The following is an 18688-nucleotide window of genomic DNA, read 5'->3' as shown; positions in this document are numbered from 1 at the left end:
TCAATCCCAGTTCCCTCTCCCTCACCTCCTTAACCCCCCCAACTAAAACCCCACCTATCACATATCCTTTCTGCTCCCCAGGGAGGGAGAAGCCTTCCATAGGGGGTCCTCAGAGTCTATCCTATCCTTTGGGATAGGGCCTAGCGGACCCCCCCTCCCCGTGTGTCTTGGCCCAGGGAGTATCCCTCTATGTGGGATGGGCTCCCAAAGTCCATTCATATGCTAGGGATAAGTACTGATCTACTACAGGAGGCCCCATAGATTTCCGAGGCCTCCTCACTGACACCCACATTCCTGGGGTCTGGATCAGCCCCATGCTGGTTTCCCAGCCATCAGTCTGGGGACCAGAGCTCCCTCTTGTTCAGGTCAGCTATTTCTGTGGGTTTCATCAGCCTGGTCTGGACCCCTTTGCTCATCACTCGTTCTCTGTAACTGGATTCCAGTTCAGTTCAGTGATTAGTTGTGGGTGTCTGCCTCTATTTCCACCAGCTGCTGGATGAGGGCTATCGGGTGGCATATAAGTCAGTCATTAATCTCATTATCAGGGGAGGGCATTTAAGGTGGCCTCGCCTCTGTTGCTTAGATTGTTAGTTGGTGTCATCTTTGTAGATCTTCAGTCATTTCCCTAGTGCCTGATTTCTCTTTAAACCTAAAATGTCTCCCTCTATTATGGTATCTCCATTCTTGTTATCTTCTATTCTTCCCCTGACTCAACCTTTCTGCTCCCTCATGTCTTCATCACCCCCTCCTCTTCTCCCCTTCTCATTCTCCTAGCTCCATGTACCAAATCTTACATACTATCATTTGCACAAAGAGAGGGCAGCTTCGGCCTGAGTGACAAAGTTAAAGATACCAAGTAAACTCTGCATGCACCTGTTGTCCTTAAAAAACAAAAAACAAAACAAAACAAAAACCAAAACAATCAAATGGGAAGCATTTCATATTTATCTAGTTTATCTAGGGTGGGAAACCAACAGTTAAGTCTGGTAGAATTGGGAGAAGCTAGGTTGAGAATAGCAATGCAAATATGGGAAGGGATTGCTGCATATAAGGAATGGATTTTAATAAAGATATTACTTCTTCCAGAAGTCTACAGGTTCCACCTTCACCTGCAGACTTCTCCTTTAATGACAATGGTGACAGCAATTACTGAGTGCTTTCAACACACCAGACTCTAGACATTTTATACATCATGACACAACCCCATTTCCTTAGTAACGGGACTGAGAGAAATTGTGTAACTTGTCCAACTTCACTAAGCTGAAAAGAATCCAAAGGGATCATGTCTGGTACCCACTACCAATTCTTGCCCATCACTTTCTAACTATTTAGAAACCATTCCCTTCCCTGCATCTAGCATCATTATCCTAATTCAGACTCTTAACATCATTTCCTTGAATTATTTTAAGAGTCTCCTTAATGGTCCTGGCTTAAATCTGCTTCCCTCAGCTCTCTACCTGAGGGTGTGGCTCACACCTATAATCCCAGTATCCAGGAAACCAAGGCAGGAGAAAAAAACAAAAACAAAAAAACTTAATTTTCAAAAAACAAACAAACAAACAAAAAGAAACACCCAAACTCCCAAAAAAACAAACAAAAAAAAGTGTGTTTGTGTTTCTAAGGCCATTACTCAGCTTTTTCTGTGGTAATTTTTCCTGTGTACACACAGACCTTGGGAAAAAGCTATCCAAACTAAACAAATCAAAAAAAGCTGCAAAGTTAATTTGTGACATTTGTTATACTGATGGGTTACCATGGAAACCCACGCAAACCACTTGGCAACTTCAACAAAAGTCACATTAGTAACTGCTTTCTGTTAGGTGAGTCATTAGCTTCCTATGAGTTTTGGACAGTTGCTCAACCACTGTCTAGAAAGAAAGCAAAGGAATGTGATTTGTGTTGACGTGTGGAAAGCCAAACATTTCAAAGATAACATGCTAAAGCTGCTGAAGTGAACATGAAATAAGCAGAGGACTCAGAGGAAGATAAAGTTGCTATGGCCATTGTTTATGTTTCAAAGAATCAAGGGAAATCTAGAACGTTGTTGAAAACGCCAACATAAACTGGAATGGATGTGGACGGAGCCAATCTTTGTGACTAAGTATTATTCCAGTGTCATCATCATTCTGGTAACCAGCAAATATGTAGAATGACTCCAAGTCCTGATTATTCAAGACATTTTACACCTTTCAGCAACAGGGATAGAAAACGATCAGTACTGAGGAATGTCAGCCGTTTGCCAGGTAGTAAGTACAGTGAGGAGGTTAGCCACTTATCCCACTGCTGATTTGTTTGAATTCAAACCCCGCCTCAGCTACCTGCCAGCTGTCACTCTGGCACATTCTCCAATTGTTCATATTTACAGTGCTTTCTCTGAGAACAGTACCTACCCAGGGAAACCAAATAAGTTATTACACACTGCTCTGAACAGCACCTGGGGTATGGTGTAGCTCAATAATAAATGTTAGATTAGAGGCTGTTGTTTTCAAGAATATATGTCCTTCTAAGTCCACTTAAATTTGCCCACCCAAGTTAAATAATGGCCAAGTTTAAAGTTTTTTTATTTATTTAATGAAGATGAAGATCTATCCATTTTTAAAATACATGTGGATTCTGACGAAGAAGGAACTTTTATGAACTGAGGCAAAACCAAGTATTTTAAAGCTGTGAGGATCAGTTAGATCTGTAAAACTGACTTCTAATTGCAACACTAAAGATATACGTACGATCTGTCAACTCCAGCAGCATTTTTGACTTGAGTGAATTCATGACAGTAATAGCACCAGGAAAAATGGAGCAGAAGGAGGTCTGGATTTACTTACTCCTTTAACTAATTCATTTTACTAGTGGGTGAGGCAGGCAGGGAGATGGCAATCCAGTCCTAGAGTCTCCCTCTTGGAAATGCTGAGTTGGCAGACAGGTGCATAGAGAGAACTCAGAGAAAGGACTGGAATCATGAACTCAATTCAAGTTTTCACCATGGGAAAGGATGAGGCCATCTGGGGAGAGTGGCAAAGGAGGAAGGGAGGGGACAGCCTGCAAGGCCACCAATATCAGAGCAGCAGAGAGGCAGGAGAGGCCACGGAGGGGGCGTGTCAACAGGAGGAGAAGGGGGACTAGAGCAACTGGAAACAGTTTTAAGAAACTCTGCTCAGCAGTGTCAAATGTGGCAGAGAGGTCAGGAGAGAGAGAGAGAGAGAGAGAGAGAGAGAGGAGAGAGAGAGAGAGAGAGAGAGAGAGAGAGAGAGAGAATGCAAACTAGAGTCACTCATAACGCTGACGACTGAGGTTTTGGTGACAAAGTGGGATCGAAGTCGATTACTATGGGGAACAGATGCAGAGACGTGGACAAGTCATTTCAGATCTGCTACAGGTGAAGTGAGAGTGGGGAAATTTAGGGTTGCAAACAATTGAGGACATGATATGAGGGAAGATTTCACCTAAACATGCAGGAAAGTTAAGCATGCTTCAGTACCGAGGGGGGAAAATAGTGTAGGGACCAAACTGACCAGTTGGATGGATATGAGTAATGTCGCCAGAGAAGGTGATCCCTGAGAATGTCAGAAACAATAGAAGCTGGACCATGATTAGGGACCAGCCATGGACAGAAGGGATCACCTCCCATCATGAGGTAAAGCATAAGATTGAATGTAGGCAAAGATGTCAGCTGATAATTCTTTACTGCCCTGAATTATTCTAAGGAGACATTTCATACAAAATGCAGCATTCCTTGGCACATAGTAGGTACTCAAATAAGTGTTGTCTGAACAGTTGCTTATTTAAAACCTGCTATAAACACTACAAAAAGCCTCTATAGCTACATGGAAGAAAAGAGTGGCGTTCAATGACCGACAAATAATCCTGATAAAGACACATATGCATTTACACACATGTGAAATGCATACACATGCCCACATAGCACATACGCATACATATGAGAAAATGCATTCCTTATATGGAAAGGAAGAAAATTTATAAACCAAGCAAGTAATCAGGGGTTAATATCCAAAACATGTAAAGAAGTCACAACTCAGTAATAGCAACATAAAAAAAAATCTTGATTAAAATTGGGCCAAAGACTCAAACAATCATTTTTCAAAAATGTTTGCACAATTGGCTAATGAGTTTATGAAGAGGTGCTTACGCTTAATATCAAAGAACTATACACAAAAACCCAAATGAGATGATACTAACCAAACTGGCTGTTATTGAATAGTTAAAACATAACAAATGCTGATAAGGATATAGAAAAAAGAGAACTCTGGTATATGGTTTTGGCAAAGCCATTGTGAAAACAGTATAGAGGTTCCTCAAAAAATTAAAAATAGACCCATGACATGATCCAGCAACCATACATATCTTTGGGTATGTATCCAAAGCAGGTGAAAACTGGGTTCTTTTGTTTGGTTGGTTAGTTTTGGTTTGGTGTTTGACGTTATACTCTTGCTCTGTAGCCCAGGCTGGGTCTTGAATGCATAATCCTCTTGTCTCAGGTTTCCAAGTGCTGGGGTTATGGGCAAGTGTGGCCACAATGTCTTGAAATCAGTATTTAAAAGAGACATCTGCAATCTCATGTTTGTTTCAGCATTATTCACAATAGCTAAGTCTTGGAAACAGCCTAAGTGCCCATCAACAGACAAAATAATAAAGAAAATGTCACACACACAGAGAATTTCAGAAATATCTAAGGAAAGACCCCACATTAGAACTTTAAGAATATACATCACGGTTGAGGAAAACTCAATAAAAGAAAACTAAACAAAAAAAATCCCCAATTCAATGAAGTAAAGATCCTGGAAGGATATAGGAAACAAAAATCCACTTACGGCCTATGACATTCTGAAAAAGGCAAACCTATGCAAACCCTGAAAGGACTGGTGGCTGGAGGGAAGGAGAAAGGTGTGAACAGCTGGGGCACAAGGCCTTAAAGCAATGCAACTATTCTACGTCTATGGTGGATATCATTACACATGTAAATCCAAAGGGTGCACTCCATCAACTGTGAACCCCAGTGCAAACTATGGAGTGTGGGTGGGAATTTGCCTGTCTGTGTAGGTACATCGATTGTGATGAGTATAACGTATTCTGGAGGCAACAGCATAGGATGCTGTGTCCTGTGGAGACTAGAAGCCACATGACAAATGTCTGTGCCTCCTGCTCATTTGGTGGGAAACTACAAAATGATGGGTGACATCCAGAGGCAATGGGATGTGCTAATCTTTCTACTTCACCACTTGTGCAAGGGGGACCCCCGGCCCTGATCAGAGCAGCTGGAGGCTGCTTTTCTGTTTTCAATCTACTGAGAAGATTGTTTAATGAAAACTTCTTCATCAAGGCGTGTAAAAATAATGGATTACTCCATCTTAAAACAAAATAAAAATGAATAATTTTTTTTTATTTAAAGGAAGAGAACCGCCAAGTTTTGGGTCTAATGACATGAAGAGACCTTGCATGTACCCTTGCATGTATTAAGGGAAGAAGCTAACATAGAGGACTTGTACTGGCTGGTTTTGTGTCAACTTGACACAAGTTAGAGTCAGCAGAGAAGCAGCAGCCTCGGTTGAGGAAATGCCTCCATGAGCTCCAGCCATAAGGCAATTACTCAATTCGTGATCAATGGGGGAGGACCCAGTCCACGGTGGGTGGTGCCATGCCTGGGTTGGTGGTCCTGGGTTCCATAAGAAAGCAGGCTGAGCAAGGCAGGGGAAGCAAGTCAGTAAGCAGTGTCCCTCCCCCCATGGCCTCTGCATCAGCTAGGTACACGATGAAAAGGCAATATTAGGAAGATAAAGTAAACATATTAGTGGTTGAAGTGAGAAGGATGAGTAGGCAGAATTCACAACATATTTCAAGCAGTGAAACTGTTCTGTGGGTTACTAAAATTGTGGGTTCATGTCATTGTATAATATGCAACATCAACATGAACTCTGATAGACTATGAACCTTGGATGATAACGTTGTGTAAATGCAGACTCCTGATTCTCAGGAACAAATGTACTACTGTGCTGGGTGCTAAGAGTGGGGAAGCTGTGTAGGGAGGGAGGGTCAGTGGGAATATGAGAACTTTGTACTTTCTACTCGTTTGCTCTAAAAATAAAATCTATTAATGAAATGGTTATAAGTAAGACCCTCAGAGAATTTGTTACGGAAATGTAAGAACTGAGGGGCAAAAATGGGGAGTAGGTTTCATAGAGGTCAAAACAGTCAAGTTTCGGGAAGTAGGTAATCACCACAGCTTCGGTTAGAGTACAAATGAGAAAACATTGGGTGTATTAGTTACTGATACTGGGAAAGTCAGCTTTAGCCACGTGGTGGGACAATACAGGGTTGAGAGGAGAAAAGGAATGTTTGAGACAGATCATACAGACTGTTTTTTTCCTAAAAGTTTGGACTGGCATTGTATATGACAGAGGAACAGGAAATTAGGTGTGGCTAGAGTGAGAGAGTGACAAGGGACAGGAGGAAGCATATTCCTTCCTCTCCAGAACCAGGACTGCCTGAATGCCACCATGCTCTTCACCATGAGGATGATGGACTAAACCTATGAAACTGTAAGCCAGCCTCAATTAAATCCTTTCCTTTATAAGAGTTGCTGTGGCCATAGTGTCTCTTCAGGGCAATAGAACATTGAGTAAGACAGACCCCATCTCAAACAATCAAAAATAAAAATAATATTCCACTCTCTGAGCATAACCCCTGCCCCTTTTCAACTCAAGGATCACACATCATTCTTTCTACCCGTTTTCCTTGGAAACCACTGAACCTCTATTCTCCAACCTTTCTCATTTCCCGATTTACCTTCCTGGCCCGACTTCCTTCCTTACACATGTGGAATCCTGAGATGGAATTCTAAATCCCGTACTTCCTTAGTTACCTTGCCTCTTGATTTCCCCATTGATCGATAAACTTCTAAACTCAAACCATTTCCTTCCACCCATTCTCTCCTAGCTCACAGGTGCTGCTGGTGAAAACCACATGAATATGTGTGTTGCTATCATATTTGAAATTGCAGGAGGGCCTTCTGGATTTGGTCAGCTTCCTCTCCCATTCCTTGTGGGAACTTTTTAACCCTTTTGTTATTATAGCCTATCTATCTACATTATACTGTACCTTCACCTTTTGTCCCATTATGTAGGCCTGGCTGCCTCTAGCTGAGATTATGTGGTTGTGCCGCCATGTGTTGCTGCCTTTCTAGACTGCTGCTGAAAAACAAAGGTGGTCCTTGAGATAAGCATTCTTTTCTGTTTCAGCCCCAAACCAACCTCCTGCCTAAGTCATCCCTCTGCTTCTGGCTCCCTGTGGTGCAAAGCCGGCCAAGTCTACACCCCCTGATATGACCACTGTCCCCCTCTTCATGTGGCAGCAGTGACACACTGGACAGCAGCTGGACTTTAAGAAAAAAACTTTAAAAACAAGGCCTGGTGGTGAACACGTATAACTCCAGAGTGGGAAGGTTGAGGCAACAGTATCCAAAGTTCAAGGTCACCCCTGGCTACACTGTAATTAAGGCCGGCCTGAGCTACCTAAGACAGTCTGGAAGGGGGCAGGGAAGAGGAGTAGCAAAAAGAAAGCAAAACAAAGAAAAGGTAAAAACTTTGCTGAGGATTTTTCTTCCACGACACTTCCCTTGACTCTTTCCCCAACTTCCAAAAGAAAACGCCACGAAATATTTCTTCCTCCCTACTTGTTCCTGCATTTTTATTTTTGTGATTTTGACCCTGTGTGTCAATCTCCCAAAAAGACAATTACAGGATCCAATGGTGTACAACGATTGGTGCAGACAAAAACAAAACAAAACAAAACAAACAAACAAACAAAACGTTAGGAATCCTGTGAGAAGAAATAATAGCTCCACAATGAGGGATGTTTTTCATCTGTACAACAAATAACCAACCCGTTCAGGGCACAGTTTATCCAGGAGCAGCTCAAGTGGAGCGCTGCGGATTGTGACAGGGGTGGGTATAAAATGGTGAGCCTCAGACCTGGACTGTGAAGGAGGGATGGCATTATGATCAAGTGAAATGCAAGAGAGGGTGTGAGGAGAGGGCGGCATACCAAGGGCACTGAATGCACCATGATTTGACCAATAAAACCACATGAAAGGATGGCTTAACCACAGACCCTCAGAGTTGCCAAACTCTTAAGAATCATGGACTCTGCTCATCCTCTTTAAAAAAAGACTCTCATTCCTGGAGCTGCAGAGATGGCTCTGCAATTAGGAGTGTGACTGCTCCCCCAGAGGCCTTGAGCTTGGTCCCCAGCACCCACATGGGCTGGCTCACAGCTGTTATCACTCCAGTTTCAGGAGATCTGACACCTTTAGTCCCCATGGGCACCTGTACTCATGAGTTATCCACACTCAGTCATACACATAATTTAAGACAAGCTCAGCATTTAAGACACTTTTTGCTATTCCCAAGGACCCAGATTTGGTTCTCAGTACCCACATGGTGACTCCCAACTGTCTGTAACTCCAGTTCCAGAGGGCTCTGATGAATTTTTTTTTTTTTTTTTTTTTTTTGTCTCTGAAGGTACAATGCTCACATATGGTGCACATACATACATGCAAGTAAAACACTCACATACACAAAATAAATACATATTTAAAAAATAAATCTTAAAAAAGAAAAACACCGATATTGACAAATGGACAAGGCCATTTAACTGTTAGCAGTACTGGGGTAGCTTTTCTCCGTTGCATTCTTTTAGATGTTGAAAATTTCTCATCCCTTGATATCTGCCCCCCTATTTATTTATTTATTTTACTTAAGCTATTTATTGCTAGGTACAGTGATACCCATGTTTAAGCTCAGGCCTATGGACTGTGAACAGAAGGGTCTTTTCCTCACTTCCTCTTCTCCTCATGGCTGGGATTAGGATGCAGTTTGAGCCATAGTCTCCAGGGATGTGACAGTACTATGGGAGCAACACTATAAAATGAGTCCAGCTACCTGATAGGTTGACAGGGCAGAACCATAAGAGCATCCCAGACTTCAAGTGAGAGAGAAACCTGCTTTGTATAAGTCACTTATTTTTAAAATCTGCATTACAGCACCTGACATATCGTAAGCCAAGAGGAGCATAGACTTCCCATGTATATTCAAGTGATTCTTCAAGAATAAAACAAAAACAAGAGGGTAAAATATATACAAATACACATTCACCATTTTAGTTTTTGTAGATATTAACTTTAAGACTAATCCAAGCCCTTGCTTATTAGAAATATTCCAGATTCCTCACAATCCAGTATCTTCTTTGGACCTCTATTTGGTAGTGTCCCCTGAAGGCCAATGCCCTAAAAATGAACATGATTTGTTTTCTGACAGGGGCTTGCTATGTAGGGTAGACTGCCTCAATTGGTGATCATCTCACATTTTTTTTTTTTTTAGAGCCCACAAATGACAGAATTTCTTTGTTCATGAAGACGGAATAAAACTCCATAGAATATGCCACAATTCTTTTATCCAGTCACCTGTTTGTAGATACTCATATTGTTTCAGTGTCTTGGCTACTAAGTACAGGTATCTTTTCGACTTATTGATTTCATTATATTGGGATATAAACTCAGAAGAGGGACTGTTGGGTTCAGGGCATAAAGAGTCTCCAACTTGTAGTCAGAGAGCATTTAAAAATATTGGTTACTTTCATTACTTTGCATAGTGGTTTAAAAGAAAACAGACCTCAAAGGGAGTGGCACTATTAGGAAGTGTGGTCCTCTCTGAGTAGGTGTGGTCTTGCTGGAGGAAATGTGTCACCATGGAGGCAGGCTCTGAGGTCCCGTGTATGCTCAAGATACCACCCAGTGTCTCAGTTCACTTCCTATTGACTGCAAGATGTAGGACTCTCAGATACTCCTCCAGCACCACGTCTGCCTGTACACCACCATGTCCCACCATGATGATACTGGACTAAACCTCTGAAAATGTAAGCCACCCCATTAAATATTTCCTTTATAAGAGTTTCTGTGGTCATGGTGTCTTTCCAGCAATAGAAACCCTAAAATAGAAGTTGGTACCAGGAATGGGGTATTGCTGTGATAGGCTGACCATGTTTTAGTTTTGAGGAATTTGGTACTTTGGGTTAGGAAAGCAGCCGAATGCTTTAAGTGCTGCTTAATGGGGCATACTGGTAGGAGCATGAAAGACAGTGGTGCTGAGAACAATTTGAACTGAGGGGGGTGGTTCAAGAGGTTTCAGATGAGAAGAATATTAGTATGTTGCCTAGAGGTTGTTCTTGTGATATTTTGGTGAAGAAAGTGCTGCAGTGAAGAGATATGGTTTAATTCTGTTGGCAGAGGAAATCTCAAAACAGCCTAGTATAGACTCTGTTTTGTGGTTACTAGTGTTCATGCTTATAAAGATTTATAATGAAAAGGAACAAGCTGAGTAAGGAAAAAGGAGCACCAGGAAGTGGAAGGGAGCTAAATCCTATGTTAAAGGAAATAAATGGATGAAGAAATGGAATAAAGGGAATGGTGACCTCAGGGCAAGATCCCATCCAGCTAAGTTTCCAACTTGTGAAAAGGAATCAAAGAAAAAGCTTAGAGATGTATGTAGTGGAGCACACCTTTAACTTCAGCACTCAGAAGGCAGAGGCTGGAGGATCTCTTGAGTTTGAGGCCAGCCTGGCCTACAGAGCAAGTTCAAGGACAGCCAAGCTCAGGCAGTGAGGTAATAATCAAAGACAGAAAGCTGGTGGAGATGTAATTGAATGAGAGGGCTATGGTCCAGCCCTAGCAAGCAGCAGAACTTGGCAACTTCTGCTATGTGGTTTTGGCGTTAGAGTCAAGGAGTGACTAAGGAAAGCCACTAAAGCCAGGCTGTGTCAGGGGTGTCCCTGAATGGAGGAGTAGAGAGGTCACTGTGTGATGCTGTGAAGTTGAACCCCGAATCACTTTGGAGACCCCAAGATGTTAGCAATCCCAGAGTCATGGGATACCTGCTGAGGAAAGCTGCTAACAGGGAGTGGAACCAGCCCAAGATAAAGAAGTATGTTGCAGTTGGCAAAGCTGAAAGGAGTTGGAGATCTGAATAGTGTTTTGACATCAGACACAGAGATGCAAAGTTTGGAGTTTGCCCAGCTGGTTTTTGGTCTTGCTTTGGTCCAGTATTTCCTTACTATACTCCGTTCCCTATGTTTTGGAATGGTAATGTATACCCTGTGCCATTATATGTTGGAAGTGTGTGATCTGCTTTTTGATTTTGATTTTACAAGGGATTTCAGTTAAGAGGTTGCATGAATCTCAGAAGAGACTTTGAACTCTGGACTTTAAAACATGGTTGAGATTGTGATAGATTGTAGGGGCTTTTGAAGTTGGACTGAATGCATTTTTGCATTATGATATGACTATAAGCCTTTGGGGGCCAGTGAGTGGAATGTGGTGGTTTGAAAGAAAATGTCTCTCAAAGGGAGTGCACTATTAGGAGGTGTGGCCCTCTCTGAGTAGGTGTGGTCTTGTTGGAGGAAATGTGTCACTGTGGAGGCAGGCTCTGAGGTCTCAAATGCTCAAGATACCACCCAGTGTCTCAGTTCACTTCCTATTGCCTGCAAGATGTAGGAGTCTCAGCTACTTCTCCAGCACCATGTCTGCCTGTACACCACCATGTCCCACTATGTTGATAATGGACTAAACCTCTACAAATGTAAGCCACTCCATTAAATGTTTTCTTTAGAAGTGTCTGTGGTCTCTTCACAGTAATTGAAACCCTAAGACACTTTGTGATCTCAGTGTGGAAGAAGAATTTAAAAACAAAATATAACATTAACCATGCTTGGTGGCACACACCTTTAATTCCAGTACTTGGAAGGCAGAGACAGGTGGAAGGACCAATAGAGGCTAGGTTATATACCAAAATATTAATAATGGTGATAAACTTTACATAGTTTATGGGCAATATTTACTATTTTTGCTTCTCTAAGTTTTCCAACAGGAAAACATTTTCACTTTTAAAATAAGGCAAAAGTTATCTAAAAAGAATTACACAATGTGCAGTCAATTAAAACCTGGAAAACAAAGATGTTCTCTGGCAAAAAGAAAAAAGAAATCCCTTTAGCTTGTTTACAAAGTCAGAGATCCAATACACAGATGTGCTCGTCAGCTTCCCGGATACTCCCTGAGTTCACATGGGTTTTTTTCCACAAGCTCATGTGAAACTTGGAAACTTCTTTAGTTACCAACACAAACACATGTAACACACATGCACACACATGAAGACAAGGCAAACTGGGAAATCATAGGTATGTAGAGAAATTTCTTTCCCATCAATGCTTTGTTTGATTGGACCAGAATTAAACATGTCTTCACAACCCCCGTAAGTTTTAAAAGTGATTTACATGCTTCACTAAGGAGTGGTCTGGAAAGATTCAAATAATACAATGTTCTGTTTTTCTGGAAGGTCTTCAAAAATAATTTATTAGGCAGCCACTTGGCTTCAGTTGAGCAGACCGTTATAACAGTATACTGTATTTTCAAAGCTTTGCTAACTGTGGGTGGGACCTAACCACTTGCCTTAACCATTTTTAGTCTCACTTATTCAAAATAAAGACCTTTATATTTCCTCTAACTTTTTACTGATTAAACCTTCACAAGAGAATCTAGATCCTTCTACAATTCGTTTTCACTAACCAGACAAAACAGTGTATGTTAATTCTAATGGGAATATAGACGGCTCTAAGAGGCCAGGAATATTAGAAATCCACATACCTGAGCATAAAACTATTTCATTGCCACTTTGTAACTGTAGTTTTGCTACTGTTATGAATCAATGTAAATATCTGATATGCAGGATATATGATATGTGATTCCTGTGGGGGTCAAGACCCAAAGGCTAAGAACTGCTACTTTATAGCTATGTTCAATGACCCCCCCAATAAAAGGGTATCTCTTCAACTTCTTACTTCTGTCAATGGCGCAAGGCATCAGCCTCTGTATTACCTACCACCTACGAGTTACTGACACGAAAACCTGCCTTCAGATTCTCTCTAGACCTACGTTGTTTTCACAGCCTCTCATTTGTCTCCCTGTCTCTAATCTATCTATTGCCACTTGAGTCCAAACATCAGCAAGCTGCCAGCCAGCTTAAATTCTACTTAAATCACATTACAATGCAGTTCAAGTATCCTGGATTGAATTCTCTCCTTCCAACAGGGAAATCAAACCCTATAATGTCGCTCAGAGCCCCTTTCTAATATTATCCTCTGCTTCTGTTCACGAGAACTCTGCCATCAGGCTGATGCAGCACCAACTCTATTAATGGTTTGCTCAAGCTACCTTCCCACCTCGATGTCTCCTCAGCACAAATGCATGCTCTCAGCGTGTTCAGCTCAAATACCAATGTAGATTTCAGCAGACATCAGAGCAGCAAATAAAAGCCTTTTCCTTTTCTACACTCACAGACTGTCTGACCCACTGACTAGGCAGTAAGCCGTATGTCCCCTACTGTCCAGCAAGCAAACATCTAGGCTCTAATTTGTTAATTAGAGGTAATTCCCTCATGGACCTTCGTATTTGCTTTGCTTCTCACATCCCTAGACAGAGAGCTAGAAATCCGCTAAGTGCTTAAGTGCTATCTGGTGAGCTGTGAATCATCTGCACGTTTAGTTTTTGAGCAAAGCCAAGTTGTGTGTGTGTTTGCTGTGTAACCCTGTGTGCATCCATTAAGCTTCTTCTCCACCAGTATACATATTACTTTGTATGGGGTCCCTAAGACCATGCTTAGCATTTGGGAGTTCCTTAGAATGCAGTGGACTCAGCATATGGCTGTACTCATCGCTGAAGACATTCTAGTTCCTGGATGCACAGCTCAGAGCTTCTCTAGCATCGGGTTGTGGCGATGCTCCAACAGGGAGTTCACTAGGTGTAATGGGGACTGGCAGCCTAGGTAATGGTCTTCTACTTGGTGGGACTAAAACTCCAGGCTCTCAGAAGACATTTGGCATGAACCACATGGTTTGCACAAACAGACTAAGCATGGTGGGCCATGCTCATCATCCAGGCAAGAAGATCATGACACAAATCAAAGATAATCTAGTCAACAGGCCTGTCAAAGTGGTGGTCTTGCGCCTGCTTTAACTCTTCTACACAGAAGTCATTTCATATTGCTATCGGAGAAATGTTAGCGCCAATCATTTCTGATTTATAACAGTCTCCTGGAGTAATTTTTTTTTTTTTTTTTGAGACAGGTTTCTCTGTGTAACAGTCCTGGCTGTCCTGGAACTAGCTCTATAGACCAGGATGGCCTCGAACTCATCGAGATCCACCTGCCTCTGTCTTCTGAGTGCTGGGATCAAAGGTGTGTGCCACCACTGCCCAAATAGAATAATTTTTAAAATTTAAAAATGTATTGTCTAGACTGGTATGTGCTATTTAGATGGCACATAATTTTGATATTTTAGGTTTTCTATTTCTCCCTGTAAAGGAAGGTATCCCTGTAAAGAAAGTGTGTGTGTGTGTGTGTGTGTGTGTGTGTGTGTGTGTGTGTGTGTGTGGTGTATGTGTGCCTGTCTGTCTGTCCGTTCAAGCTTATGTATGCATGTGTGTTTTAAGTCTGTCTCATATAGTCCAGGCTAGCTTTCTTCTGCTTCTATCTCAAGTTCTGGGACTGAGGTCTGCACCACTATAGCTGGCTCAAGCAATCATTCTTTTTTTTTTTGTTTGTTTGTTTGTCTTTTTGTTTTTTGTTTTTTGTTTTTTGAGACAGGGTTTTTCTGTGTAGCTTTGGAGCCTATCCTGGCACTCGCTCTGGAGACCAGACTGGCCTCGAACTCACAGAGATCGCCTCACTCTGCCTCCCGAGTGCTGGGATTAAAGGAGTGTGCCACCAATGCCCGGCCTCAAGCAATCATTCTTGAACCAAGCTTTGGTAATTAGGATAAAGGAATTGGTAGAACATCTAAATAAACAGAACGTCTTCATCACTGAATGCCCAAGTACTGTAGCATTTTAGGTGCATTGTCCTATGAAATTCCCATGACAACACCAAATCACTGACTATTTCAGTTTTTCAAGTTTTAGCTGTGAACACCTAAGTAACCCATGAACTGAGATTTACTTAGACATCCCCCCCTCATTCTAAGCCCTTGCTCTTAGCTTTACGAGTGACCAAGTCACACAGATTCGAAAGCACAAAGTACCTCACCACGAACCATTCCCTTCAGACTACATTCCCCCCCTCACTAGTTAGAGAACTAGTAACCTTATTTCTCTTGATAAGGCCAGATTTTAGTTGGAGGAAGGGTTTGTTTGACACCAGGTTACTTGGCTCCCCCACCCCTTGCTGAGGATAAATCCTGTTACAGCCTTTGCATCTTTTTTTTCTTTTAAATAAAACTTTTAATTCAAAAACTCTTTGATACTACCAAGGATGTAATCATATTTTTATTCATATTACATAGTAAAGTATATATATTTATAATTTTTGAAGCATGGTGACAAGGTTGCCCAAAATTAAATTTATAATTTTAAAATGACTTCTCAATATATGTCACCAGAATGTATGAGATTTTGGGACAAAATCATGTTAATTATTTAGAAGTTATTTTATAAATCAATAAACTAATATATGCATTTTATAACAATCTATATCTGAATTACAAAATAAGGAAAAAACTGAGTGTGCCTTATACTTTATGCCATTTATCCTTGGCCAACTATTAAAATAGATTCGTCATATTTCTTCTGTACTGGCTAGTTTTATGTCAACTTGAAACAGGCTAAAGTTATCAGAGAGAGCCTCGATTGAGAAAAGATCCAATTGAAGGCAAACCTGCAGCAGCCTTTGCATCTTAAATTACTAGGGAGCTGCCTTCAGAAACTCTTCAAACAGCACACAGCTTTTTCCTTTGTCTGGCATCATAGTACTTTTTCCTTTGTCTGGCATCATACTATTTGAAGCGCTAGACCTGGACCTGGATCTTGGCATTACCTGATCAGATAGGCGGGGGTGGGGGAATGGGAAGGTGGGAGTGGGGGTGGGGTCTTGGGAATGTATGCTTCCTAAGACTCAATTAATTTACTTGGAAAGTAAGAACCTCCACGTCACAGTCCTGTTTAGGGTAGTAAATAAGAAAGTATGTTTAAAAGACCCAGTGTACTTGTTTACTGGGAAAAAGAAAGAAAAAAAAAAGTCTACTTTTGATGACTAACTGGCTTTTGAGAAGAAGCACTCCAGGCAGAAAGGGAGGTAGAAGAAAAGAAGGGCTTAGACCAGTGTTCTGACCACCAGGTGTCAGCACTGAGCAAGAAGCCCAAGCCTAACTGCTCTAGGTTGGGGGAGGGGGTTAGGAACCCAGCAGGAAAACTTTGTCTAGGCCTCAGGGTAAGGCTTGACCCCCCAAAACACCCAGGATTGGCTTAGGCTTTTCCATCCCAAGAACTAGTACTGTATATATTGTTTTTGTACAGTTCACTGTTCTCTGACGGGAGTATTAAAATGATTGTAATATAATCATTTAGCTGAATGCCTACAGGTTTGTCATCACAGTTTAATATTTTTTTCGTAATTTTGAGAATCAGTAGCACTTCATACATCTGTTCATTAGGTGATTAGGCGTTTTCTGGCTTCCATGGGTTTCATTTTTGCCACAGGGCAATTTTCTGGCTTCCATCTCACAACCCATTGACATTATTTCCTTTACATTATTAATGGGACAGCAGATAAAAAGAATATTTTTAGTGTAAAAATTAACTACACACACACACACACACACACACACGGAATATACATTGACTATTAGCCCTTCTCCTTGACTTTAAGAACTTAAAAGTTCATTCCAAAACGTCTTTCAATTTTCTGTCTTCTTGTACAGAAAAAATACTTAGGGATAAACCTACCAATCTGTGAACTGATTTAAATTACTCAAGGAATCCTGCCACACATGGCTGCATTCTGTATTAGCCCTTCTCCTTGACTTTAAGAACTTAAAAGTTCATTCCAAAACGTCTTTCAATTTTCTGTCTTCTTGTACAGAAAAAATACTTAGGGATAAACCTACCAATCTGTGAACTGATTTAAATTACTCAAGGAATCCTGCCACACATGGCTGCATTCTGTCACCCTTGAAGGATTCTCCTACAGTACCTAGGGGCTCATTTCAAAATGAGAACAGGGTCTGGGCTCTCCAATTCTAACTCCTCCACTCTGAAACGCACCAGTGACACTAGAAGACGGGCAATTGAGAAAAATCATCCTATCAAATGGAGACAGAGCTCCTTGTGGAGCCAAAGACTACAGTCTGATCTGCCAGGAACACTTGACTCAAGTCAAGCCCCATCAGGCGTATCCCAAGCCCTCCCCTGGCCTGGCCACTCTAAGTCACAGGAGAGTCACAGGAATTAATGTCAACCACAGATGGTTCTGAGTGGGCGCTCTTGGAACTGGAACCGTTTGGGTCATTTTTTTTTTTTTTTTTTTTTTTTTGCTTCTAAAAAGCTTCAAGTTTTAGTTTGTATTTTGCAAATATGAGAATGTCTTCAGAGAAACCAAAAGCATCCTCTCCCCGTGTGTCTCCATCACTCCCATTCCTGGAGAACTGGGAGGAAAGCAGACACCAGTGGCCACCTGGAGTCAGGAGCGCTGGAGTCAAGGCCAACTAGACCGGCCCACAGAGAAGCACTTGATGCCCTGACTGATCTCAGACAAGTCCCTGGTGGACGATGAGATCACTGGGCTGGCAGCTCGGCAGAGCAAAGGGGCCAAGCAAGGAAAGGGATGCTGGCCGTGCAACAAGCCCCTGCCGGCGGGCGGGTGTCGGAGAGCAGCTCGAGGGACCCGTTACCTGGAGGACTCGGCGGTAAAGCTGCCACCGTCCAGCAGCCGCATCTTGCAGAAGAGGACCCCGTTGACGAAGGGCACCGAGGAGAGCTCCTCGAGCTCGAAGTCCACCTTAAACTTAAACTTCTTTTTCTTCATCATCGTGAGGGCCAGGCGCCGGCGAGCGGGCTGAGCAGACGGCCGCCGCCGCCTCAGCTCGGCCGAGCCTCGGATCCGCCCAGCCCCATGGCCGGGGCCCGAGCAGCGCGTGGGGGCGCGGCCGGGGGGCGCCGCGAGCCGGCGGGAGCCGGGGCCGCCTGTCGCGGCAGCCCGGGCCGGAGAGCGCCGGCGGCTGCAGCGCGGACCCCGGCCGCCCGCGAGGAGCGGTCGCCTTGCAGCTCGCCCGGGAAGTGGGCGCCCTTTCGGTGCCTCTGCCGCCGCCCGTCTGATTGCGAGCAGGGAGAGGCGCCACTGGAGGAGCGGTCGCCGCCTCCGGGCCCGAGAGGCCCCCTAGCGGCCGCAGCCTGCAGGGCACTCAGCGCGGTACCCGGCGGGCGGGCGGGCGGGCGGGCGGCCGGCGGAGGGCGGAGAAACTCAAGGCTGGCAGGCGCACGCCGGGCGGGGGAAGCTGGGGAAGCTAACACGCGACGGCAGTAAGCTCGTCACTTCTCCCGCGGGTTAAAAAAAGACAAACCCAGCCGAAAAAGCTTCCTTCTGCAGCTTCCTCTGCGCCTTTCCTTTCTGGGTTTGCACCGCCCCCTTTCTTCCCATCCCCCTCTCGTGATTTCATGGCCTCTGAGTTGGAAGAGAGAGACAAACAGAAACCCAAACCTAAAATTTTCTGTAGGGATTCTGAATTCGCTAGCCCTTAAACATTCGATGGAAATCAGGTAGGAGAAAGGAAAAGATTAAAATGTGTTGTGGGCGCATCAAGGGCC

The 18688-nt window shown here is 43.0% G+C and overlaps 1 protein-coding gene across 2 annotated transcripts in view; it reads right to left on the bottom strand.

The window, feature by feature from the left end:
* Window positions 1-18187, bottom strand: part of Fam102b (family with sequence similarity 102 member B) — a 53013-nt gene extending 34826 nt beyond the window's left edge. Inside the window, exon 1 of one of the 2 annotated variants that reach the window (XM_027395537.2) lies at window positions 17776-18187. In XM_027395537.2, coding sequence (XP_027251338.1) covers window positions 17776-17912 — 137 coding nt within the window. In that variant the 5' untranslated portion in view covers window positions 17913-18187. The remainder of the gene's footprint in view (window positions 1-17775) is intronic. The other variant, XM_027395538.1, reaches the window with a different exon arrangement.
* Window positions 18188-18688: the final 501 nt, after the last annotated feature.

The sequence above is a fragment of the Cricetulus griseus genome, assembly GCF_003668045.3.
Source record: "Cricetulus griseus strain 17A/GY chromosome 1 unlocalized genomic scaffold, alternate assembly CriGri-PICRH-1.0 chr1_0, whole genome shotgun sequence".
NCBI lineage: Eukaryota > Metazoa > Chordata > Mammalia > Rodentia > Cricetidae > Cricetulus > Cricetulus griseus.
Note: the sequence above shows the minus strand (reverse complement) of the source record. Positions and strands in the feature narration are given on the sequence as shown.